Raw genomic sequence first — 25,228 nt, 5'->3', positions numbered from 1 at the left:
TGATATCAAGCACTTACTACATGCCCGGAACTACTTGGCGCTCTGAGGAGGTACAAGAAAATCAGGACGGACACGTTTACCTGTCCGTCCCACACAGGGCTCACAATCCCAAAGGTAAGGAGGCCTCGTGTCTTGCCTTTCTCCTTAGCTTACATCTACTCTGGGGCTTAGTACAGTGCCTGGCACACAGTAAGTGCTTAACAGATGCCATTAAAAAAAAAAAAAGAATATGATTGACCTGAATAAAAGAAAACGAGGGGCACTGCCCAGACTTCTCCTTTTGTAAGCAGTTCCTCAGCCCAGAGCGAAGCTTGCCAATTGCTCCATTCCTATAGCTTTCTTCTTCCTTCCCTTTTCAGCTGCCACACACCATGGATAGTAGCACAGTGGCCAGAACGCATTCTGAACTTTCAGTTCTAAAATACGCATTTTTCCACTAGACCCCTCGTTTCTTCGGGCCCTGCTGGAACTTGACACCTTTCCCCAGTACCCTTAGATGGGCATGTAAAGCGGTTTAAGCGGCTGAGCCGATACAGAAATTCAACTCAGACAAGATCCTCTTTCCTTATTTAACTGTACTCGCTTAACATCCCGGCTGCAGGAAATGTTGGTGTTTTTTTGAAGTAAAACCTTACGGCCTGCGCCCGACCCAAGGAGCAGGCAGGATTTTTCTTTCCGTGAAGGGACTATCAGCGACTGGGGCCAGCCAAGGGCAAGGATCATGCCACCCTCTGGGGATCTCTTCTCTGTACCGCGCATCACACGATCAACTGGGACAGTCTGCTCTACTCCCTCCCCGCCCCCTGCAACACAGGGACGGAGCCAATGACACACAATCCAAACAGCCACCGAAAGAGGAAGCGGCCTTTATGCATTTCCTCCTCTTTCGGGCTTTAAATCAAACTTCTATAGGCCTCCATTGGACTATAACCAAAATATGTGGAACTGACAAGATTAACCTCTGTAAATTCAGAATCTCATAGCTCTAATCAGAAGGTGGTTGCTTCTGATTTTTTTCGCTTATTTTGTTACGCCGCTAACAAAACGCGTGTGCATTTTTCATCTAAAAAACTGTACTTACAAAGCAGAATGAAAATTCAGAAGCTTCCACTGGTGCTAAACATGCCTCCATTCGTTCTACTATAATCAAGATAAGATCCCTGAGGGCAGGTATCGTGTCCACCTACTCTGCTGTACTCTCCACAGTGCTCTGCACATAGAAGGCGCTCATCGCATATCACTGATTGATCAGAGACCATCCTTTTGCCCTCAGAATCTGCCATGCAAATCTTATTTTAAAAATGGGGAAAGGGAATAGAACTGGATAAACAACTCAATCTCGGCAGGCATATGGAGCAGAACTTGTATCACAAAATTTCCGAGCTGAGTATATTAAGCTTTGATACCTCCCACGTTAGACTGACTCTCTTAAACAGAGCCCCCAAGGCCTCCAAATTAAATTCACCACCGGGAGAGAACAGGAGATTTGATAACAGGTCTGAGGATCTGAAGCTCTTAAATCCCAATTTACTCCTATTAACTAAAACCTTCATTTCTCTTTCAGCATCCCGGCTTTAGGCATAAATGGGTTAAGGGGGACCCTATCTGCTTCCTGGGATGATTAAAAAAAATGTAATCCAACTGTTTATGCAAATATTTTAAAGTTGAAAAATAGTACCTCAACATATATGAATAGTCTATCTCGGTTTTTAATTCATGGAACGTAAAAATCCAATTGTACATTTAAACCTTGAATTACAGCTTTAACACGTCTTGTTTGGAAAGCGAGATGTATGGGGTCTTTCAAGATTTCCTTACCTGTAAATCTGTTCATAGGATATAGGGATGTAGTCACCAGGACTCTGAGTTAAAAGCTGATCTATGGCACCATCCAATTTTGGCCAATATGTGCTCTTATAGTCTTCAATGGTTATAACATTCATTACTAAAAAAAAAAATTAAAAAAATATGGCATGAGTAAAGCATTATGGTAATAAAGAGCCCTCGATTTTTTAATAAGCATTTTCAAAGAATATATCTGAACTACGCCTTGATTTTACACCGAAAGATGTTATTGTGTCATTCGCCTACGGTCCGGTTTTTAATCGGTATTCCATTTCAAGAGAAAAGGAAGAAAGGTTCCCCTACAACAAAAGCAATCGTTGCTGGATGTTTCCCTTCTCCCCCCTCTACCTTTGGCCCAACTTGCTCAGCAGTACGGCACAGCCGGCCATTCGCTGGTTCACAGGAGCGAACGGAGAGGACCGCAGGCACCCAGAGATCATGTGGATGCTTCATTTCCCCGGGAGCCCATCTGAGGGATACCTGGGACGGCAGCCTGTTTGTACTTGGATATCCGCAGCCCCATTTGGGAACGTCCCATGCGTCAGCTCCCGGGAAATGGACTCCGGTGACTCTGCCCCCAACCTGGGAACCACCCCAAGACAGAGGGCAGAAGGAGTGGGAACCCACCGTCCCAAATGCCTGAGGGCTGAAAGGCCCGTTTCCTAGGAAAGCTGGGTTCTAGCCGCCTCGTCATTTACCCGGAATCACCTCAGGGCCCCTTCCGGCCCTTACACAAGGAACGGTAGGGACCTCGGTGAACTCCTTCAGCGACATTAACCGAAAGGGCCGGCCCCTTCCGGTTACAATCAGCCAAACGAGGCGCGGCAAGTTTCTTCACGTACGGTTCCACAGAAGAAAATCAAAGCAGCGAGGCATGGTGGAAGGACAAGACCGGGAGCCAGGAGACCGGGGTTCTAATCCCGGCTGCGCCCTTTGTCCGCCATATGATCGTGGGCAAGTCAACTTCCTTCTCTGGGCCTCAGTTTCCTCATCTGTAAAATGGCGATTCACCACCCGTTCTCCCTTCCGCTCAGGCCGTGAGCCCGCGTAGGACCAGATGTGTGACCATTCTGATGATCCTGTAACTACCCTGGCGTTTAGCATAGTGCTTGATACACAGTAAGCGCTTAAATACCACGATCATTTTTGCACCTCATCTTCGGCTCTCTGAAAGAGATGAGAAATTTCAACGTCCGGGTCACACAAGAACACATGATGTGAACTCTACAGTCGGACAGACTGTATTTAAGCATGGAATATTTTCAAAGTAATGCAATCATTTTCTTTCTAAACTCTGAAAGGTGGGATTAATTGGCCTGGGGCATTTTACAGATTAAGATGCGGCTGTGCCTCGATCTCGCCTACCTTGCCCACGTCCCGCTTCTGGACTGGAATGCCCCCCCTCCTTAAATCTGACAATTACTCTGCCCCGCTTCACCAAAAAAAAAAAGGCACATCTCCTCCAAGAGGCCTTCCCTAAGCTCCCCTTTTCCTCTTCTCCCAGCCCTTCTGCGTCACCCTGGCTTGCTCCCTTTGCTCTTCCCCACTTCCAGTCCCTCAGCTGTCATTTATTTATATTAATGCCCGTCTTCCCCCTCTGGACTGTAAAATGAGCGTTCAATAAATCCGACTGAATGAATAAAAAACTGGGGTATCCTGCCTCCAATCAAACAGCGAGACAGCAGCCGAGCCCCAAGCACCCCCAACTTCTTCGGTTGAGACACGACCCCACTTTCCATCGTCATCATCAACGTCATCAGTCCTATTTGTTGAGCGCTTACTGTGTTCAAAACACTGGACTAAGACCCTGGGAGAGTACAATATAACATCAGGCACATTCCTGTCCACAAGGAGCTCAGCCACGGGTGACAACGGGGCAACGGACCAGCAGCTCCAAGGGAAAGAAGAGTTTTCACTGAGGAAACAGAATTCCCAAATGAAAGGGATGGAGTAAAGATGCAGAGTGTGATGCCCCACTGGGGATACTAATCCCTACAAGCAGTCCAATCCCCGTCGGGCTCCCCGGCAACAAAGACGCCTATTTCAAGTGAGGAATGCTTTGAGACTCCTGAAAAAGTTGGTGAAAAGTGGTTGGAAAAAACTAGCCAATTAGTCTGAGCGTGAGTGGGGATCGGATTCTAGACCGTGTATGAGTCCGATAGAGCCATCTGCACATTCAAGCACCATGTCAATAATCAATCAAGGGTACTCACTGAGCACAGAGCACCGTACTAAGCACTTGGGAGAGTACAATATAACACGAGGCGGGAGACACGTTCCCTTCCTGCAGCGTGCTTACTTTATTTCAGAGATCCTGCCAACTCTTAGCACTTATAGACCCAGTAAGTGCTTGGTAAATATCACTGATTGATCGATTCTGGCACTTCTCTTCAGAAAATCAAATTCTTGTAGCCAAATAATTTTCAAGTGACTCAAAGAGAAGTTCAGAGCCTCTGGGATTCTTCCTACGAGGAATCACCACCGGTTTACGGGGGAAAAAGGGAGCGGTGTCCAGTCTGTTAGAAAAGCAATGAGGTCTTCATGGGTCTGCGAGTCAGAGGCTCCAGGTTTTAATCCCAGCTCTGCCACCTGTCTGCTGGGTGACCTTGGGCAAGTCACTTAACTTCTCTGTGCCTCAGTTGCCTCATCTATAAAAATGGAGATTAAATCCTACTTCCTCCCATTCAGACTGTGAGCCTCATGTGGCCAGGGGCTGTGTCCAACCCGACAGATACTCTTATATGTGCCCCAGCACTTAGTATACTGCTTGGCACGTGGTGAGTGCTTAACAAGTACAATTATACTGTTTGGAACATGGTAAGTGCTTAACAAGTACAATTATTATATAATAATATATTATTATATTTAACTATATATATTCCTCAGATTTTCATGAAGAAAATAAGGGTCCAGAAAGTTTCAAGATACTGCAGTAAGGCTCCTCACTTGCCAAACTCAATGTGATGGCTAATTTTCTTAAACCTGCGTACCTTGTTTAAGTTCATTTTACATTAAATGCAACATTCAGTCTCGGATTTTGAAACCCATCTTCTTCTCTTGTATTCAACTGCTGATGCTTACAGAGTCGCCAGAAGATTCACCCGCCACCTCCCACCCCCAAAAAAACCAAAACTCAACTGCATAGTAACTACAAAATTGCTACCATTTAAGACTACAACATCAGTCAGTATCAAACAAGGATAAAAACCCAGATTTGGGACTTTAAAGATCAGACAAGTCACTGGATTAATAAATGCTAGAGCAGAACACTGAAAAAGCAGTGATGCCTAGTAGATACAGCATGGGCTTGGGGGTCAGAAGAACCTGGGTTCTAAATCCCAGCTCTGCCATTCGTCTACTGCGTGACCTTCAGGAAGTCACTTACTCTCTCTGGGCCTCGTTCCCTCATCTGTAAAATAGGGATTAAAACTGTGAGCCCCAGGCAGGACAGGAACTGTGTCCAACCTAATTAGCTTGTATCTATCTCAGTGTTTAGTACAGTACCTGTCACATAGTAAGCACTTATATACCATTGAGGAAAAAAAAAGATTTGTTGTTTAGTATGAGAAAAACCCACCGCAATTTTTTTTTTCAACCTTGCAAGGAAACAAGTATCTGTAAAGTGTCAAGCCTACATTGCAGGAATCCTGCCTAAGGAAGTGGTTAATTAAGCATTTGAAAGAACAAACCAGATTTGCCCTGGCAAGGGGGACAATGCATCAATTAGCTGGAATTTACAAGGTTTGGGAAATGTCATCGGGTCGCTAGCAATTAGGTAACTATTTAAAAAAAAAAACCACAATTTATTCCAGGCAGGAATAAAGTGTGCTAGACTTCCACACCTCTTCAGCAACGAAAGCCAATTTACATGTTTATATATTAAGCAGTCCAAGGCACATTCACTGTCGCGGCAATGGAAGTGCTCCACTTTGGGTCTGAAACGAGTTACTCAAGCCTTTAAACTACATTTGACGCTCCACATATTGAGGCTAACTAGTCCGGTCCTGTCTCACGCACCAGATTATAGGACAATTCAGCCAGAACGGCTCCACGAATGCTTCTAGCCTTGCAGATGATCTACGTTCCAATCGCTTATCGACACTGAAAAGGACACGGGTTCAGGAACTTGGCAGGGCAGACCCAAAGACGCAAACGTTTCCAGAAAGTCTTATGAATTCCCATTTGATCTTTCACAGTGACTCACCGTCGTTACCTGTAAAAATACAAGACATCCCTACAGCTCACGCGGGCCGACAACTCCCACCCCAAGGAATGATCACTGTGGAGCATTCTTTTAAAGAAAGAGGCAGTTGCTGTTGAAATTTTTAATCTTTAAAATCACCGTTTGTATCTTGCAAACACACACCTCGTCAGGCGACGTTCAGACTTGCCTGGACTGCTTGAAATGGAGCTTCGGATGAAGTTGCCACCCAAGGTCTCTCAGTACAGGGCTCTGCCCACGTTAGGGACACGATTTATTCTCTGCCTAAAAACAAAAACTCGCCCGCTCCTGCTCACGTATACGGCCGAAATTAAATTAGATCAAATTTGTCCAGCCGCCGCCCTTGGGAGGGCACAACTGTTAAAAGCACCAGAGGAAGGAATTAAGCTCTCACTTTTTTCAACAACTATTACAGACGCTGCATGGGGAGGTGGGTAGAGCACGGGCCTGGGAGTCAGAAGTTCATGGGTTCTAATCCTGCCTCTGCCATTTGTCGGCTGTGTGACCTGGGGCAAGTCCCTTCACTTCTCTGTGCCTCGGTTACCTCATCTGTCAAACAGGGATTGAGACTGTGAGCCCCACGTGGGACAAGGACTGTGTCCAACCCAATCTGCTTGTATCCACCCAAGCACTTAGTACAGTACCTGGCACACAGCGCTTAACAGATACCATAATCATTATATTATTACGCTACAACTCTGGGTCCTGTTTAACGCAAGCGGTGGGTAAGTCTTGGGCAGGAAGGGGAGGGGTTGGCAACTATCAGCTACCGTGGATTCCTCATTCCTCTGGCACGGATCGTCTTTTGGGAGGATCTGGACCCCAATGGGACCGTCGAACCTTGTAATCCAGGGCTTTCAGTCGGTCAGTCAGTCGGTCAATCGCATTGAGTGAGCGGTTACCGTGTGCAGAGCGCTGCACTGAGGGCTTGGGAGGGCACCGTATAACAATCAACAGGCACACACCTCAGTGGACCCTGCTCATCGGTGATGAGCGCTGGGATACTTTTACTCATTCATTCAATCGTATTTCTGAGCGCTTATTGCGTGCAGAGCACTCTACTAAGCGCTCGTCCCCTCACCGAGAAACGGAGCCTGAGGAATGAGACGGTGACTGGAGCTCGGCCACTTCTTCAAGACCTCCACACTATAAACTCGGGCTGGGTGGGAAACAGGCGCCCCTACTCCGGGGTAATAATAATAATAATTACTGTTAGGACAGGGGTCCACCCTAGTCATTACTGCTTCTACACCGATTTACCCCCGCAAGCCCTGATGAGGCTCGCCAGTCTGTCAATTGGATTCATCGAGGGCTTACTGTGGGCAGAGCATTGTACTAAACGCTTGGGAGAGTACCATCTAACCACAGCCACATTCTGGGCCCACAACAAGCCTACAGTCTAGAGGGGCCCGGCCAATCCCGTCTCCCTCCCCACCTTCCTCCCCCTGAGCCTTCTCCTCCCTCCTTAAGCGGCACCCGCGGGTATCATCTGCAGGAGGGCGCGAAGAGGGGCTTGGACCATCAAGGCCCCCCCGAGCCAACTCTAACCTCGGCTCAGCTTCCCCTCCAGGCCTTCCCCCTTTGGCTTTCTCGCTTCTGTTTCTCGGAAGGTAAGGCAGGAGACCGAGGTAGGAGACGGGAACGGTAAAGCTAGGACTATTTTAAACTTCTAAAAAATACATTCTTAAATCACGTTCCTCTAAAGTTTTTCAAATAGCATTCTTAGTAGAGAACCATCCTGAACTTGACCGGATAATTTACACAAAATTACTGCCAGAAAAACACCTTTCTTCACTTTTCAGGTGTGAAAAGTCCTGCAGTAGAAGCCAGCATGCTCAAAATTATTTGTGGGGAAACCCCAAATCACGTGATCAGTCTGTGCGTGAGCGGTAATGTGCAACTCTATCTTGAATCAATCAGTGGAATTGAATTATTACTACGTGCAGAACACTGTACTAAGCACTTCGGAGAGTATAATACAAGGGAGGGGGTAGATGCGCTTCCTGCTCACAAGGGGCTTACAGTCTAGAAGAAGAGACGCTCACTGAAATAAATTACAGATGGGTACGTAAGGGCAGTGGGGCGGAGGTTGGGGGGAATATCAAGTGTTCAAAAGGTGCAGATTCAAGGGCAACACATATTGAAGAGGGAGAAGGGGAGAGGAAGGAAACGTGATTTTCATAAATCACACTGGGAGAAGCAGCATGGCATAGTGGCTAGAGTACGGGCCTGGGAGTCAGAAGGTCATGGATTCTAATCTCAGCTCCGCCACGTGTCTGCTGTGTGACCTTGGGCAAGTCACTTTACTGTGCCTCAGTTATCTCATCTAGAAAATGGGGATTTAGACTGTCGGTGAGCCCCACGTGGAACAAGGACTGTGTCCACCCTGATTGGCTTACACCCATCCCAGCACCTAGAACAGTGCCTGGTACCTAGTAAAGAACTTAAATCCCATAATGACCATTATTTTTAAGTTTTCAAAGGTGGTCTGGTGAGGGAGTTCCAGGCCAGAGGGAATATGTGGGCAAGGAGTGGGTGGCAAGATAAAGGAGACTGAGGAACAGTGAGGAGGCTGGCGTTAGAAGAGCAAAGTGTGTGGGCTGTGCTGTAGTAGGAAATCAGTGAGGTAAAGTAGGAGCTGACTGAGGGCCTTAAAGTCAATGGTGAAGAGTTTCTAGTCTGTCCGGAGTTGGAAGGCCAACCACTGCAGGGTCTTGAGCAGAAGGGGAGACGGGGAATGAACTCGCTTTCAAAAACTGAGCCAGAGGCAGGGAGGGCAGGGAGGAGGCCGATGCGGTACTCACAGTCGGACAGGGCAAGTAGTTGGGTCAGAGAGGCAGCACTTTGGATGGAGAGAACAGGGCGAATTTTAGCAACGTCGTGAAGGTAGAAGCGACAGAATTTGGTGACAGATTGAATGTGTGGGTCGAATGAGAGAGATGAGTTGAGGATCGAGGTTAGAACACACCTGTGAGGTGGGAAGGATAGCAGTGTTGTCTACAGTGATGGGAAAAAGAGAGGGAGGAGAGGGTTTGGGTGGAGGAAATCGAGGAGTTCTGTTTTGGCTCTCTTGACAGGAAAGCGATACCAGTGGAAGTCGCTCCTAGTTTTAGAATTAAAAAAATTTTTATAATCTCAGTAACCCAAGCAGCAGAGATAGAAAAATACTCTAGGAACTGCAATACTCAATTCTATTCTGGACTCTGACATGGCCCATTAGATAATTTTCAAACTTTCAAGGCCCCAGTGCTCCACCAATAAATGGTAATAGTAATTCTAGCAATCTAACTCACAGGCATGAAATGGGGGAAATGCTTTCAAATAAAGGCGCTATGAAAATACAAGTATCTTTATTACTGATCAATTTTAAAAGGCCATAGGAAAATCCCCACTTGAGTTACCATAGGTCAATTTGGGAAAGGAAAAAAAGTTACAAAAAACAGGACATCTTGGAAGAAAAATGGAAACACTTCCAATTTTCCACCAAGTAATATGAAGTGGAAGACGGCCCAGCGGACAACTTGGGACCGCTTGCCTATCTGCTTTAGAAAACAACTAAATTGGATCCTTTTACATTTTAAATACCTTTCTAGACCAGATGGCTGAATTAATTTAGGAAAACGGGATCTCGAATGATGGCAAGATTAAACAAACTGATCTGAAGATTTAGCGAACTAGAAAAAGTTGTCCCGTTTCGGAACCCTGGGTTTTGGAAACTTTCTTGGAGAACGCTGGCTCGTATTCCCAGGGGTTCTGGAACAGGTAGGTACAAGAAATCACAGAACTATCAAAGATGGTATTTGAGTGCTTACTAGATGCAGAACACTAGACTAAGTGCTTGGGAGAGTACAATATAACGGAATTTCAGTTTCACTATCCTAAAGCATACCATAAACAAAGACAACAGAAGTAAAACGGACAGGCTAAAGAAAAACACTAAATATTCAGGGTTTTTTCTTTTCTCCTCTCCTTTTTGGCAGTAAATCCATCCAACTCAAATTTTTGCATACCTAACAGTGCATCTGCACTGGTTTAATCAACCATAGCCCACCGGTGATATGCTAAACAAACTTCGAAAAATGTGACTCTGCAGCCCTTCTGGAAGCAGTTTCTTCAAGGTGGTTCAAAGCTCTTTAAAATCTTATTCAGGAAAATGCTAAGCAGCAGCATGACATTTCATTAAAGCACTTGCACCAAACTTCTGGAAACAGTTTGACAAATCTCATGAGGTGAGCACTGAAAGAAGAAGGGTCTTTTCAATCAGCAGCATAGACGAGCAGGAGGGACCTGAACTGTTTCTTCAGTGAGGACCTGGGTTCTAATCCCGGGTCCGCCCCTTGCTTGCTGTGCGACCCTGGGTAAGTCACTTAACTTCTGTGACTTTTCTGTAAAATGAGGATTAAGTGCCCAGTCTCCCTCCCATTTCGGACTATTAGCCCTGTGTGGGGCAGGGACTGTGACCTGTGATTCTATCCATCCTAACCGTTCAGTACAGTGATGGCTGCATAGTAAGTGTGTAACAGATACTACAATTATTATTATAAATAATATTATACTCTCATTTAGTATATTTAGAGAAGCAGCCTGGCCAAGAGGATAAAGTATGAGCCTGGGAGTCAGAAGGACCTGGGTTCTAAATCGGCTCGTCTGCTGTGTGACCCTAAACAAGTCACTTAACTTCTCCGTGCCTCAGTTAACTCATCGGTAAAATGGGGATTAAGACGGTGAATCTCGTGTGGCACAGGGACTCTGTCCGACCCCATTTACTTGTTGTATCCATCCCAGCACTTAGTACTCTGCCCGGCACATAGTAAGTGCGTAACAAATCATGATAATAACAGCAACAATATTTATTCAGCACTTTTTTGTGCTGCGTTAGAAAACAAGTACAGTCTCGGGCCCCTATCCCCCACGGGGTACATAATCTCTCACCCCCATTTTACAGATGAGGAGACGGGTCCAGAAATGTTAAGTGCCAGTCACACAGCAGGCCGGGGGTAGTGCTGGAATTTGAACTCGGGTCTCCCAATTCCCAGATCTAAAGTTCTTTCCATTAGGCCGCCTGCCTGCGATGTACTCGGCAATATATCCTGAATCTCTTTTCCTCACTAAAGGGTCTTGGAAAAGCCCAGAGAACTGAGCCTATTCAAAGGGTTCTGACCACCAGGCGCAACTCAGGAAACTGTGCCGTGTAAACTTTCGGGTTGAGTCACGCTGTCGCTGTGACCTACCGGAAAGAGGGAACCGCAAGGGGGTCAAGGGAGGTCACCTTCAGCTTTGCGTCCCCCAGGCCCTTGGTCAATATTAACAATAATAATAATTAGCATTTGCTAAGCTCTCACTAGGTGCTAAGAGCTGGGGTAGATATAATCAGGTCAGAGGGTCCCTTCAACTGCCCCCTCCCAAGTGCCTGGCACAGCGCTCTGCACCGAATAAATAGCGCCGCTCCCCCGATTAGACTGTAAGCCCGTCAAACGGCAGGGACTGTCTCTATCTGTTGCCGACTTGTTCATCCCAAGCGCTTAGTACAGTGCTCTGCACATAGTAAGCGCTCAATAAATACTATTGAATGAATGAATGAATGAATGACTCCCACATGCAGCTCACACTTTTAAGGGGACAGGAAAGCAGGTATTTCACTGCCATTGTACAGATGAGGAAACAGAGGCCCAAAGAAGTCAAATGACTCGCTCAAGACCCATCTCCTGACTCCCAGGCCTGAGCTCTTTCCACTAGGCCGTGCTGCTCCCCAAGATGCGATTCTGTAGAGGGGCCCTGAGGAGGCAAGGGACAACTAAAATCTATCAGAAAAGCAGTTTCTTCCAATGAGCTAAATAAATGTACAAAGACCACAGATCCCTTCCTCAGTTCTCCACATGCCCGAGTTAGATTTCTTTCAAGCCACTTGGGTCAACTTTTTATGTCATTTGTCAGTTTCTTCCTCCAGAATCCATGTCTCTGAATGCCTGTAGCTAGGAATCTGATTTTTCTTGTCTAAAATTAAATAATCAAACGTGTAGTTGTTCAAAATGGGCCCCAAAGGAAAGGTATTTCCTAAAGCTACCCAGTTACTTTATCCGCTTTATTTCTGAAGTTATCCAGTTTGGCAGATGGGATCAAATCAATGGTATTTAACCCATCGATAGTATCTCCAGAGTGCTTTCTATGGGCAGAGCCCCGTACTAAGCGTTTGAGAGGGAACAGAACAACAGAATTAGCAGGCACGGTCCGTGACCATAACGAGTTTACAGATTAGAGAAGGCCACACAAATACGAATCGTGGCTTTCGGCAATCCGGTAGATATCTGTCAATAAACTGTAGTAGTCCGCGGCCCAGTAAGAAGGTAGACACCCAATCTTCCCTAATTAAGAGCAACTAAAGAGCCAGCACCACCACCATCATCATCATCAGGGGTATTATCTGCGCGCTTACTAAGCGCTGGGGAGAAAACCAACAACATTAAGGTCTCGATACCGTCGCCCATCTTATAAGAGTGCTTCAGTCCATCAGTTTTGGCAGCACTGAAAACTCACTAAGCTGGGTCACTCCATGATGGTGCACCTGCCTCCTTGAGAGAAGCAGCGTAGCCTAGTGGATAGAGCACGGGGCTGGGAGTCACAAGGACTTGGGTTCCAATTCCAGCTCGGCCACTTTGCTGGGTCACCTTAGGCGAGTCTCTTCCCTTCTCTGGGCCTCATCTCTACCTCATCTGTAAAACGGAGATTAAGACTGCGAGCCCGACATGGGACGGGAACTGTGTCCAACCTGATTAACTTGTGTCTGACTCTGGAGCCGAGTCTAGTGCCTGACATATAGTAAGCGCTTAACGAACGTCATTAAAAAAATTAAATTTTTTTTAAAAAGATGCTAGGCTTCTACCAAACCAGGTCATCCCGAGGACTGCTGCTGAAGTGGCTCCAATCTCATCAGTTGGTTTTACACTTCCACACTCAAGGATGCAACAAGAGAACTCAAGTGGTGTGCAAGGGTCCTTTCCAACTTTGAGGACTACAAATATCAAAAAATCCTTGAGCGCATCATCGAGAGATGGTTACATTCTTCAAGTACAAACACAGGCACAGGATGACACGCAAGATGTTTTAGATTTTTTGCAGAAGGCTCCGCTAGACCGCAAGCTCTTCTGGGCAGGGAATGTGTTTGTGTCTTTTGGCTTTCCCGAGCACTCTGGACGGCATACTGCACTCGAGCTCGTTGTGGGCGGGGAACCTGTCTGCCAACTCTGTTAGATTGTGCTCTCCCACATGCTTGGTACAGTGCTCTTGCACACGAGTGCTCAATAAATACCACTGATTAATAGAGGTCAGGTGACAGTTGATCCAGGGAAATCCTTCCCACAATAAAAGTAATATTCTATCCATCGAGCACTTACTATGTACCAAGAACTGTACTGAAGGCAAGATGATTAATGTTGTTGGTATTTGTTAAGCGCTTACTATGTGCCAAGCACTGTTCTAAGCGCTGGGATAGATACAGGGTCATCAGGTTGTCCCACATGAGGCTCACAGTCTTCATCCCCATTTTACAGATGAGGGAACTGAGGCACCGAGAAGTTAAGTGACTTGGCCAAAGTCACACAGCTGACAAGCGGCGGAGCAGAGATTAGAACTCATGACCTCTGACTCCTAAACCTGTGATCTTTCCACTGAGCCACGCTGGGTCCCTGTCGCACATGGGGCTAACAGCCTAACGACAAGGGCGTAGGATTCAGTCCCCGATTAAGGATGAAGAAACCGGCAGAGAAGTTAAGTGACGGGCCTGATGTCACCCAGCAGACGAGCGGCAGAGCCGGGATCAGAACCCGCATCCTCAATCCCAGGACTGGGCTCTTTCCACGAGGCCGGGCTGTTTCCCAAGAAACCACAGTTAAAGCCACTCACCCGCAATGCAAAGCTGCGGGCCTTTTTCGAGTTTCGCTATCAAGTCAAATCAAGGATGATGTTGCAGACCGACAGATGAAAAGAAAATGCGAACCAAGCCGGAGAGCCTAACGGTTAATTAAAAAAAGAGGAGACCGAATCAAGAAGATCGGCTTATTCTGGGGAAGTCCGAAAACCACAGAGTTCAGGCATCGCGAACCGGGACGAGGCCGAGAGAAGAATGGAAATCTCCCACTTCCCTTCTGTTGAGTCGCGGATCTACCGAAGCCACCGCGAGTAGCTTCTTAGGCATCACGTTCGGCTCTTCTTCACTTTACGTACTTAGAGAGGATTCCCGACAATCTACTAGCAACGCTGGCTGCAACACCGATTCTCCCGGGCAGAACGGGTATCGGAGAAAAATAAGAGGAGAGCCAACGGTTCCTAGAAGGAGAGGGCCAAATGCTAGCAGGATGAGCGGGGAAATTAAAAAACAAAACACTAAGAGGACTCTCTGTAAAGCAACAACATGGCGAAGTCGTGGAGAGAGCAGCAGCGGATAGGCCAACCTGCTAGGTGGCAAATCAGAAGTGAGGTGACTCACAGAGGAAAGACACCGGGCAGCCTGGGAGGCAAAAAGGGAGAGGTGCAAGTAATTACAGGTCCTGAAAGCAGAGGTGCTACCTAGAAAGACCCAGATGAAACACCAGCTCGGTGGGCAAAGAACCAACGTCGGTCAGCATCTTCAAGACACAAACCGTTCCTTTAAAAAAGCGACCGCGGAATCTAACAGCTAAATATTTGCTCTGAGGTGAATTGGGCAATCGCCGCGCAGTTGGGCAATTTCAGAGAGAAATGACACCTCAGAGTGCTTTACCAGATGCCTCCCAAAACACATCCGCCCGCGATGAGAGGTCAGAAGGGATAACTGGGCCGTGACTGCCATAAACTTAGTTGCGAGTACATCGCTCGTAACAGAGAGTTCCACTTTATTTTGAAAGTGGACCTGAAAACTCTCCCTGAAACGTCCAAGAACCTGGGCGGGTGAAAGTCCTTCGAGTGGGCTTCCAGGCCCTCTGCCAAGTGGGCTCACCTAACCTAGCTGCTCTCTTCACCCGCTATTCCCCAGATATCTGCTCTAGTTCCTCTCAACCCAGCTGTTCCTCCCTGCCGACCCTCCCGTCTCCACCCCCCCCCCCCGCTTGAGCCTCCTGCCCTCTCCACCTCCGATCACAGTTCTCCCCGCGTTCAAACCCTGACCCGAAAATCTCGCCCGCCCCAATAAGCTTTCCCCGGTTCCCCACACCCTGAGCCACACTCTCTGCCGACCGACTGACCTCCCTGCCCCTCCCCAATCCACATTACACTCCGCCGCCCGGATCGTTTTTTTGAAAGAAAAAACCGTTCGGGCTGTACCTCCTCAAAACCCTCCAGGGGATGCCCATCCACTTCGGCATCAAAAAGAAATTCTGCACCACGAGTTTAAGGCGGTCGGCTCTTCCCCTTCTGCTAAGACCCAACCCACGCACTCCACTCCTCCTACTCCAACCTACTCTGCGTATCTCGTCCATCTCACCGCCGGCCCCTCGCCCGCATCCTCCCTCTGGGCTGGAACTCCCTTCCCCTTCCTAACAGAGAGGCTACCACTCTTCCCACCTTCAAAACCCTGCTAAAAAGTCACATCTCCTCCAAGAGGCTTTCCCTGATTGAGCCCCTTTTTCCCCTCACCCACCCTCCTCTCTGCATCACCTGCGTGCAGTCAGATCTGTAGCCCTTAGAGCACTTGATATTTCCCCGTCCTCGGCACTCCCCTACACGTCCTGACACTCTCCCGTCACCCTGCTCTGAAGTTTATTTACTTCGCCGTCTCTCCGTCTAGACGGTACGCTCCTTGCAGGCAGGAATCGTGCCTATCAACATTACCGCACTGCGCTTCAAGCGCTCCGTACAGGGCTCTGCACCAAGTCAGCACTCAAATACCACTGCCGGAAGGGGGTCTCTTGAACTTAATCACCTGCCTTAATCAATCAATAGTATTTACCGGATGCCGAGTCTCCGCAGAATACCGTATTCTGGGTTTGAGGGACCGCAACGGAGTCGGCGGACGAGACCCCCGCCCTCCGGGATCTTACTGTCTAGCAGGGGAGACAGATGCTCAGATAAATTACGGGAAAGGGGAAGCGACGGGGTTTATTAAACACACGTACGCTAGTGCTATCGGGGTTGGGGAAGGTGACGACCCGAGTGCTTGGATGACACGGGAGGGGTAAGGGAGGAAATAGAGCGGGGAGAAGAGCGACGATCGGGGGAAGGCCTCCTGGAGATGGGGTTTCAGAAGATGGGGAGAGCAGGGGGAATCTGTTTCCCCCATTCGCCTAAGGAAGGCGACGCTTCTTCATTCTGCACTTCCCAAGCGCCTACTACAGTGTGCTGCTTACAGAGGGTGCTCAGTAAATGCTTTGACAACAAAACGTCTTTCTCCAAAGTGAGGAACGGCTCTCTCTGCTATTGGCAGTGCTTTCGGTCCGAAAACAACCGACCTCAAGGAGAGTGCCAAATCAAAGTAAATTGGAGATTTAAATTCTGACACCACAAGTGAGCCCTTGAAAGATTTTCACAGGCTACAGCACGTCATCCAAGAACTACCGAGATTCATCACTTGCACACACTCAGCTCTAAGTTATTTTCACTTAGTCCTCTTCTTAAACATAAGCCTTAACAGGAATGTCGGAGACACTTGCCTCCTCAGGCAACCCTCATCCACCTCCATTTCTAAACGACTGGAGACACGTGTTTGAAGAAACGGGGAGACCAATGGCAGAAATCAACTCGATTCCACGCTGCAAGAGTGGCTTAGCGCAGCTGGGACAGACACACATGCACAAGTTGAGGCATTCTGTTTCTCCACTACTACTTCTGATTATAAACCAACTCTGCCTCTAAAATGGGTTTCCTCTGTTAAAGAAACCGGAGTTGGGACGGTGACCGGCTGAATGACAACAACGATACAGTGTCTATTCGAGACCTTTGGGTCTGGGGGGCGGCTGGTGAACCGGGTAGGAGAGATTCGGGAAGGAAGCCAAATTTCCCTGCTGGAGAATTTAAAGTTGAAAAACCTGTTGCGGCTCAAAGTGTCCTACCTCGCAGCTCTGAGATGGTTGGGGAAGGAGAGGAACGGGGCTGTGGCACGAAAGAGGAAGAGCGGTGGGGTACGGGGGGAGGAAGAATGGGGTGAGGATGGGCAAATGGGCAGAGAAAAGAGGAGGGGGAAATGGGCAGGGGGGGAGAGAGGGGAGGAGGAAAAAATGGGCAGAGGGGGAAGAGAAAGAAGGAGGGGAAAATGGGCAGAGGAGGGAGAGAAAGGAGGAGGAGACATTGGGCAGAGGAGGGACAGAAAGCAAAAGGGGATTGAGGGCAGAAGGAGGAAGGGATCGGGGGCAGAGGGAGGAAGGGATCGGGGGCAGAGGGGAGGAAGGGATCGGGGACAGAGGGGAAGAAGGGATCGGGGACAGAGAGGAGAGGGGATCGGGGACAGAGAGGAGAGGGGAACGGGGACAGAGAGGAGAGGGGAACGGGGACAGAGAGGAGAGGGGAACGGGGACAGAGAGGAGAGGGGATCGGGGACAGAGAGGAGAGGGGATCGGGGACAGAGAGGAGAGGGGATCGGGGACAGAGAGGAGAGGGGATCGGGGGCAGAGGGGAGGAAGGGATCGGGGGCAGAGGGGAGGAAGGGATCGGGGGCAGAGGGAGGAAGGGATCGGGGGCAGAGGGGAGGAAGGGATCGGGGGCAGAGGGGAGAGGGGATCGGGGGCAGAGGGGAGGAAGGGATTGGGGGCAGAGGGGGGGAAAGAGGGAGGAGGAGAGCAGAGGAGAAGGAGGAGGGGAGGAGGAGGAGGAGGTGAGAGGAAGGAGGAGGAGCAGGGAAAGGGGGCGTGGGGAGTGTGAAGGGGGGTCTGGCACTCACAGAACTTGGAGGTGGAGGTGTTGATGTTGATGGCGGCGCTGGGCGAGGGGGCGGCGGCGGCCTCCTTGGCGGCGGCGGCGGCGGCGGCGGCGGGGTCGCAGGTCTTGAGCAACATGAGGATGGCGTTGGGGTCGGGGGGCGGCGGGGGTAGGGCCGGGGGCAGGGGCAGGGGCAGGGCGGGGGGCAGCGGGAGGCGGGCCGGAGGGCCCTGCGCGGCGGGGGGCGGCGGGGACGCCCGGGACGCCGAGGACGACGGCAGGGCCGCCGCCGCCGCCGACGACGACGAGGGCGGCGGCGGCGGCGGGGGCTGGCGGTAACCGTCCGCGGCCGCCTCCCAGCTGTTGTGGTTCTGGTCGTCCATCATCGCCTCGTAGGCGGCCTCCTCCTCCTCCTCCTCCATGCTCTCCTCCATGGCGCCCGCCGGACCCCCGCCCCGCACCCCGCCCCGCCCCGCCAGCGGCACCTCAACCCCACGGCCGGGGGCACCCACGGCCCATGGCGCCGCTCACATCTCCGGCGCCCCGCGGGGGAGGAGGGGAGGAGGGCAAGAGGGGCGAGGGCGGCGGCGGAGGGCGGGGCGGGGAAAAGGACCGGCCGGGCCGGGGCGGGGCGGGGCGAGGCGGGGGCCGCTGCCCACCTCTCGGCAGGAGGAGGCAGCCGGAAAGCCAGCCGGCCCGGCCCCTCCCCCTTCACGACACTTTACGGCAGCGGCGGCCCCAAAGCGCGGAAGGGAGGGCGGGGGCGGACCCACGTGACGAGGGGCGGGGCTTAACCCGCAGCCCCGCCCGGCGGACGCGCGGGCCGTGATGACGTCGGCCGCGTGGTGACGTAACGGGGGGACGAGCGCGCCGGGCCCCTCCGACCTCGGCCCACCTCGGGGGCCCGCCGGGGTCATCCGGCGCCATCGTCGTCGTCGCCGCCGCAAGAGTCATGATATTGGTTAATAATACTAACGTGGGTGTTTGTTAAGCGCTTGCTGTGTGCAGAGCACTGTTCTAAGCGCTGGGGGAGATACATCGTTATCGGGTTGTCCCACGTGGGGCTCACAGTCTTCATCCCCATTTTACAGATGAGGGAACTGAGCTTAAGCGCTTACTATGTGCAGAGCACTGTTCTAAGCATTGGGGGAGATGATGATAATGTTGGTATTTGTTAAGCGCTTACTATGTGCAGAGCACTGTGCAAAGCGCTGGGGGAGATGATAATTATGATGGTATTTAAGCGCTTGCTATATGCAGAGCACCGTTCTAAGCGCTGGGGGAGATAAGAATAATAATGTTGGTATTTGTTAAGCGCTCACTATGTGCAGAGCACTGTTCTAAGCGCTGGGGGAGATAATAATGTTGGTATTTAAGCGCTTACCATGTGCAGAGCACTGTTCTAAGCGCTGGGGGAGATCCCGGGTCATCAGGTGGTCCCCCTTGAGGCTCACAGTCTGAATCCCCATTTGACAGATGAGGGCACTGAGGCCCAGGGAAGTGAAGTTCATTCAGTCGTATCTGTTGAGCGTTTACTATGTGCAGAGCACTGTACTAAGCACTTGGAATGGACAATTCGGCCAGAGAGATGATAATAATAGCAATGTTGGTATTTGTTAAGCACTATGTGCAGAGCACTGTTCCAAGCCCTGGGGTAGACACAGGGTAATCGGGGTGCCCCACGTGAGGCTCACAACCCCCATTTTACAGATGAGGTAACTGAGGCACAGAGAAGTGAAGTGACTTGCCCAAAGTCACACAGCTGACAAGTGGCAGAGCTGGGATTCGAACTCGTGACCTCTCCCAAGCCCGGGCTCTTTCCGTTGAGCCACGCCCCACAACGGGCTCACAGTCTGAAAGGGGGAGACAGCAAAACAAGTAGTCTGGCGTCACTACCATCAAGATAAAGTCATAATACCAATAATAATGTTGGTATTTGTTAAGCACTTACCATGTGCGGAGCACTATTCTAAGCACTCGGGTAGATACAGGGTAATCAGGTTGGCCCACATGAGGCTCACAGATATATACCCATCATTAACAAAATCAATTGCATAATAAATAACGTATACAAATGTGCAGTGACTTGCCCAAGGTCACACAGCTGACAAGTGGCGGAGATGCGATTAGGGCCCACATCCTCTGACTCCCAAACCCAGGCCCGGGCATCTTCGCCCCCAGTAGAGTTTAACAGGATCCCTCGCCGTCGTCACCACTGTCTGTTGATCACCTCCTGCGGACGGGGCTCTGTTGGCAAAGCGCGCTAGTCGACGTAATGGTCGCAATGCGGATCGGTGGGAGGTAGAGAAAGAACCGGCCAAGGAGGATGATGAGAAGCGTCTAGGAAACTGCCTCAGGAAAATTCATTCATTCAAAAGTATTTATTGAGCGCTTACTATGTGCAGAGCACTGTACTAAACGCTTGGAATGGACAATTCAGCAACAGAGACAATCCCTGCCCAATGACGGGCTTACAGTCAGAGAAGCAGCGTGGCTCAGTGGAAAGAGCCTGGACTTGGGAGTCAGGTCATGGGTTCGAATCCCAGATCTGCCACTTGTCAGCTGTGACTGTGGGCAAGTCACTTCACTTCTTGGTGCCTCAGTTCCCTCATCTGTAAAATGGGGATTAACTGTGAGCCTCACATGGGACAACCTGATTACCTGTATCTATCCCAGTGCTTAGAACAGTGCTCTGCACATAGTAAGCGCTTAATACCAACATTATTAGTAGTAGTAGTAGTATTAATCGGGGGAGACGGACAAAAACAAGACAACATAATCATGATAAATAGAATCAAGGGGATGGACACCTCATTAACAAAATAAATAGGGTAATAAAAAATATCAAGCTTAGGCAGCGTTTCCAGGAGAAGGCTCTTGCGTTCACCCTACCCACCACCTTCATAGTCGCCGAGTCTCCAATCATGCATCCTTTTAGCCGCCTTCTTTCCAAAATAAAGAATTGCAGTCCTTTCAGCAAGTCCTTTTCCATCCCCTTGATCATCTTGGTCGCCACTCTATATATTCTCTAGTTCTATCCCGGATCTTCCACCGGACCTGTGAGAACTCCGCCCCTGTCCTCTCCCCCTCCCTTCAGGCTCTCATCTCCTCCTGCTTCCGGGACGTCTCCACCTGGATGTCGGCCCGCCACCTAAAACTCGACATGAGCAAGACTGAGCTCCTCATCTTCCCTCCCGAACCCGGTCCTCTCCCAGACTTCTCTATCACCGTGGATGGCACGACCATCCTTCCCGTCTCTCGGGCCCGCGATCTCGGTGTCATCCTCGACTCGTCTCTCTCGTTCACCCCACACATCCTATCCGTTACCGAGACCTGCCGGTTTCACCTCTACGATATCTCCAAGATCCACCCTTTCCTCTCCACCCAAAGGACTACCTTACTGTTACGGGCTCTCGTTATATCCCGGCTAGACTACTGTGTCGGCCTTCTCTCTGACCTCCCTTCCTCCTCTCTCGCCCCGCTCTACTCTATTCTTCACTCCACTGCCCGGCTCATCTTCCTGCAGAAACGATCTGGGCATGTCACTCCCCTTCTTAAACAACTCCAGTGGTTGCCTATCGACCTCCGCTCCAAACAAAAACTCCTCACTCTAGGCTTCGAGGCTGTCCGTCACCTTGCCCCTTCCTACCTCTCCTCCCTTCTCTCTTTCTACCGCCCACCCCGCACGCTCCGCTCCTCCGCCGCCCACCTCCTCGCCGTCCCTCGGTCTCGCCTGTCCCGCCGTCGACCCCCGGGCCGCGTCCTGCCGCGGTCCCGGTATGCCCTCCCTCCTCACCTCCGCCAAACTGATTCTCTTTCCCTCTTCAAAACCCTACTTAAAACTCACCTCCTCCAAGAGGCCTTCCCAGACCGAGCTCCTCTTCTCCCTCTACTCCCTCTACCACCCCCCCCCTTCACCTCTCCGCAGCTAAACCCTCTTTTTCCCCTTTTCCCTCTGCTCCTCCACCTCTCCCTTCCCTTCCCCACAGCACTGTACTCGTCCGCTCAACTGTATATATTTTCATCACCCTATTTATTTTGTTAATGAATTGTACATCGCCTCGATTCTATTTAGTTGCCATCGGTTTTTACGAGATGTTCTTCCCCTCGACTCTATTTATCGCCATCGTTCTCGTCTGTCCGTCTCCCCCCATTAGACCGTAAGCCCGTCAAACGGCAGGGACCATCTCTATCTGTTGCCGACTTGTTCATCCCAAGCGCTTAGTACAGTGCTCTGCACATAGTAAGCGCTCAATAAATACTATTGAATGAATGAATGAATGAAAGTATTTCGTGGTTCCGACTGGGGGCAAAACTTTGGCTTTCAGTAAGGGTTTAATACACCACTCTGCACAAAGTAAGTGCTCAATAAATACCATTGATTGATTGCATCGTCTTTTCTCTCCCCTACTTGGTGATAGTAGGTTTTTTGGCAGTCACTATCCATTAAATCAATGACCCGAAGAAACAGTGGACAGTGACTCTAAAATCTCTCCCCCTCCCACCCCCCACAGCACTTATGTTCATATCCATCTGTCATTTATTTTAACGTCTGTCTCCCTCTCTATAAGCTTCTTTTGAGGAGGGATCACGTCTACCTCTTTTTAATGGTATCTGTTAAGCGCTTACTATGGGTCAAACACTGTTGTGACCGCTGGGGCAGAGACAGGTTAATCGGGTCAGACACAGTCCCTGTCCCACTTGAGGTTCACAGTCTAAGTAGAAGGGAGAACAGGAGGGAACCTATTCTATGTACCATACTTTCCCAAGCGCTTAGTACAGTTCGCTGCACCCAATAAGTGCTCAATAAATACTACCGATTGAGTAACGACTGACAATGCAGGGCATCATGTAATTTTCAAGATTAAGTCCCAGGAATTTTGATCGAAGTTACAAACTACAGGCAAATCAATTAATGGTATCTATTGAACGCTTACTATGCGTAAAGCACTGTACTAAGCGCTTGGGAGAGTTCTATACAACAGATTTGGTAGATACGTTCCCTGTCCACAAGGAGCATTCCACAGTTTTGAGGGATTATTCATTGATTCAATCGAATTCATTGAGCACTTACTGTGTGCAGAGCACTGTACTAAGCGCTCATGCTCCTTGAACATGTGGTTGGATCATGAATGGATGTATTGTCAGGATCATGTGCAGCGCTTGGGAGAGTACAATACCATAGAATTGGTAGATTCCTCCCGTCTAGCCACTTACAATGTAGAACTGCCTGTTGTAAACTAGGATTCTTGCCAGTAGCTCTGAAAAAATAATGTGAAATTCCTTTACCTGCTAAATACGATAAACATTACTAGGATAAACATTACTAGACCTTCGTTTAATCTTCATTAAAGTCATTCAAAATATAACCTCACAACATTAACTAAATGAAGTAATACGATTATGAGTCTGCAGTTGTCTGCGGAAGTAGAAGCTTGCTCTGCTGTCTGCTTTGCAACTTCAGTGAAGAATTCGTCTTTCTTAGTTCTGAACAGCAGACATCTTCAGAAAACGTCTTTCAGCAGGCTTATTCCTTCGAAATCAATCGATCGCGGGCATTAATTGAGTCCCTACTGGCTGCTAGGCATTATTATAATAATAATTGTGGTATTCGTTAAGCGCTTACTACGGGCTAGGCACTGTACTAAGCGCTGGGCTAAATACAAAGTAATTGGGTTGGATGCAGTTCCTGGGCCACATGAGGCTCACAGAGCAGGGAACATGTCTACCAAGTCACTTGTACTCTCCCAAAAGCTCAGTTCAGTGCTCTGTCTACAATAAGCACTTAAATACCACCGAGTGATTGACTGATAAAAGAGGAGGCAGAGTTTACAATTTCATGGGGGGGCAACGGGGGAGACAAACAAAAATTATTTACTAGTCAAAGAGAAGGAAGAACAAGAAAAAAGCAGGAAGCCATGCCGACACATTTGAACGAAAGAACTGAACTAACAACTGAATATACTAATGAATAAATGCTTACAGGGACGTATACATGTGTAAACACGTGCTGAGAAGAGGATCCTTCCCGTCTCACAAGCCCACAGCCTTGGTGTCATCCTTGACTCAGCTCTCTCATTCACCCCACACATCCAATCCGTCACCAGAGTCTGCCGGTCTCACCTTTAAGATCTGCCCTTTCCTCTCCGTCCAAACAGCTATCGTGCTGGTACAAGCTCTCATAATATCCCGGGTGGATTATCGTGTCAACCTTCTCTCTGATCTCCCTTCCTCCTGTCTCTCCCCGCTCCAGTCTATTCTTCATTCCGCCGCCCGGATCATCTTCCTACGGAAACGCTCTGGGCCTGTCACTCCCCTCCTTAAAAACCTCCGGTGGTTGCCTATCGACCTCCGCATGAAACAAAAACTCCTCTTGCCTTCGAGGCTCTCCGTCATCTTGCCCCCTCCTACCTCACCTCACTTCTCTCTTTCTACAGTCCACCCTGTATACTCTGCTCCTCTGCCACTCACCTCCTCACGGTCCCCCGTTCGCACCTATCCCGCCGTCGACCTCTGGCCCACGTCCTCCCGCCGTCCCGGAACGCCCTACCTCCTCACCTCCGCCAAACTAACTCTCTTCCGCTCTTCAAAGCCCTACTGAGAGCTCACCTCCTCCAAGAGGCCTTCCCAGGCCTCCCCCTTATTCCTCTGCTCCCTCTCCACTCTCTGCTCCTCCCCCTTCCCCCTTCACCTCCCCTCAGCTGAGCCCCCTTTCCCTCTGCTCCCCACCTCCCCCCTTCCCCTCCCCTCAGCACTGTGCTCATTTGTAAATATTTTTTATTACCCTATTTATTTTGTTAATGAGGTGTACATCCCCTTGATTCTATTTATCGGGATAATGTTGTCTTGTTTTTGTCTCGTTCTGTTTTGCTCTGCCGTCAGTCTCCCCCAATTAGACTCTGAGCCGGTCATTGGGCAGGGATTGTCTCTATCTGTTGCCGAATTATGCATTCCAACTACTAGTACAGTGCTCTGCACATAGTAAGCGCTCAATAAATGCTAATGAATGAATGAATGAATGAAAGGCTCAAAACACACCACATGCTAAGGGTGGGTATTGTGTAGACGGGACCGGGACTTTGTAAATTGATCAAGGAAGGCTGCTTGGTTGAAACACCACCTCTGCCTCTTTGAGCACTTAAGAAAACATACCTCTCAGTGCCCCGCCATCTATTACGCACAAGTCCGGATGCCAGGATTCTTGGGTTGTAGCTCTAACTGCTGGCTCAGAAATCTCTTATCTTCATTTCCTCGTTTCTTCATCTGGAAGGAGCCACAGTGGACCAGTGTTGCCCGGGTGTAATTTAAGAGAGTAGTACCCCACTCTGAATCCTCAGATTT

The 25,228-nt window shown here is 49.5% G+C and overlaps 1 protein-coding gene and 1 long non-coding RNA gene across 3 annotated transcripts in view; both read right to left on the bottom strand.

The window, feature by feature from the left end:
- CACUL1 (CDK2 associated cullin domain 1) overlaps window positions 1-18,448 on the bottom strand; it is a 49,100-nt gene extending 30,652 nt beyond the window's left edge. The window contains exons 1-2 of the mRNA XM_029080713.2: window positions 17,910-18,448; window positions 1,819-1,945 (exon numbers count right to left, since the gene is read on the bottom strand). Of these exons, the coding sequence (XP_028936546.1) occupies window positions 1,819-1,945; window positions 17,910-18,321 (539 nt within the window). The 5' untranslated portion in view covers window positions 18,322-18,448. The remainder of the gene's footprint in view (window positions 1-1,818; window positions 1,946-17,909) is intronic.
- A 4,758-nt stretch (window positions 18,449-23,206) lies between these two features.
- LOC114817215 overlaps window positions 23,207-25,228 on the bottom strand; it is a 38,687-nt gene continuing 36,665 nt past the window's right edge. For both annotated transcript variants that reach the window (XR_005660891.1, XR_005660890.1), the window contains 2 exons: window positions 25,040-25,150; window positions 23,207-23,420 (listed from right to left, as the gene is read on the bottom strand). This is a non-coding gene — a long non-coding RNA (uncharacterized LOC114817215). The remainder of the gene's footprint in view (window positions 23,421-25,039; window positions 25,151-25,228) is intronic.

The sequence above is a fragment of the Ornithorhynchus anatinus genome, chromosome 16, assembly GCF_004115215.2.
Source record: "Ornithorhynchus anatinus isolate Pmale09 chromosome 16, mOrnAna1.pri.v4, whole genome shotgun sequence".
Lineage (NCBI taxonomy): Eukaryota > Metazoa > Chordata > Mammalia > Monotremata > Ornithorhynchidae > Ornithorhynchus > Ornithorhynchus anatinus.
This window is presented reverse-complemented; position numbering and strand designations above follow the sequence as displayed.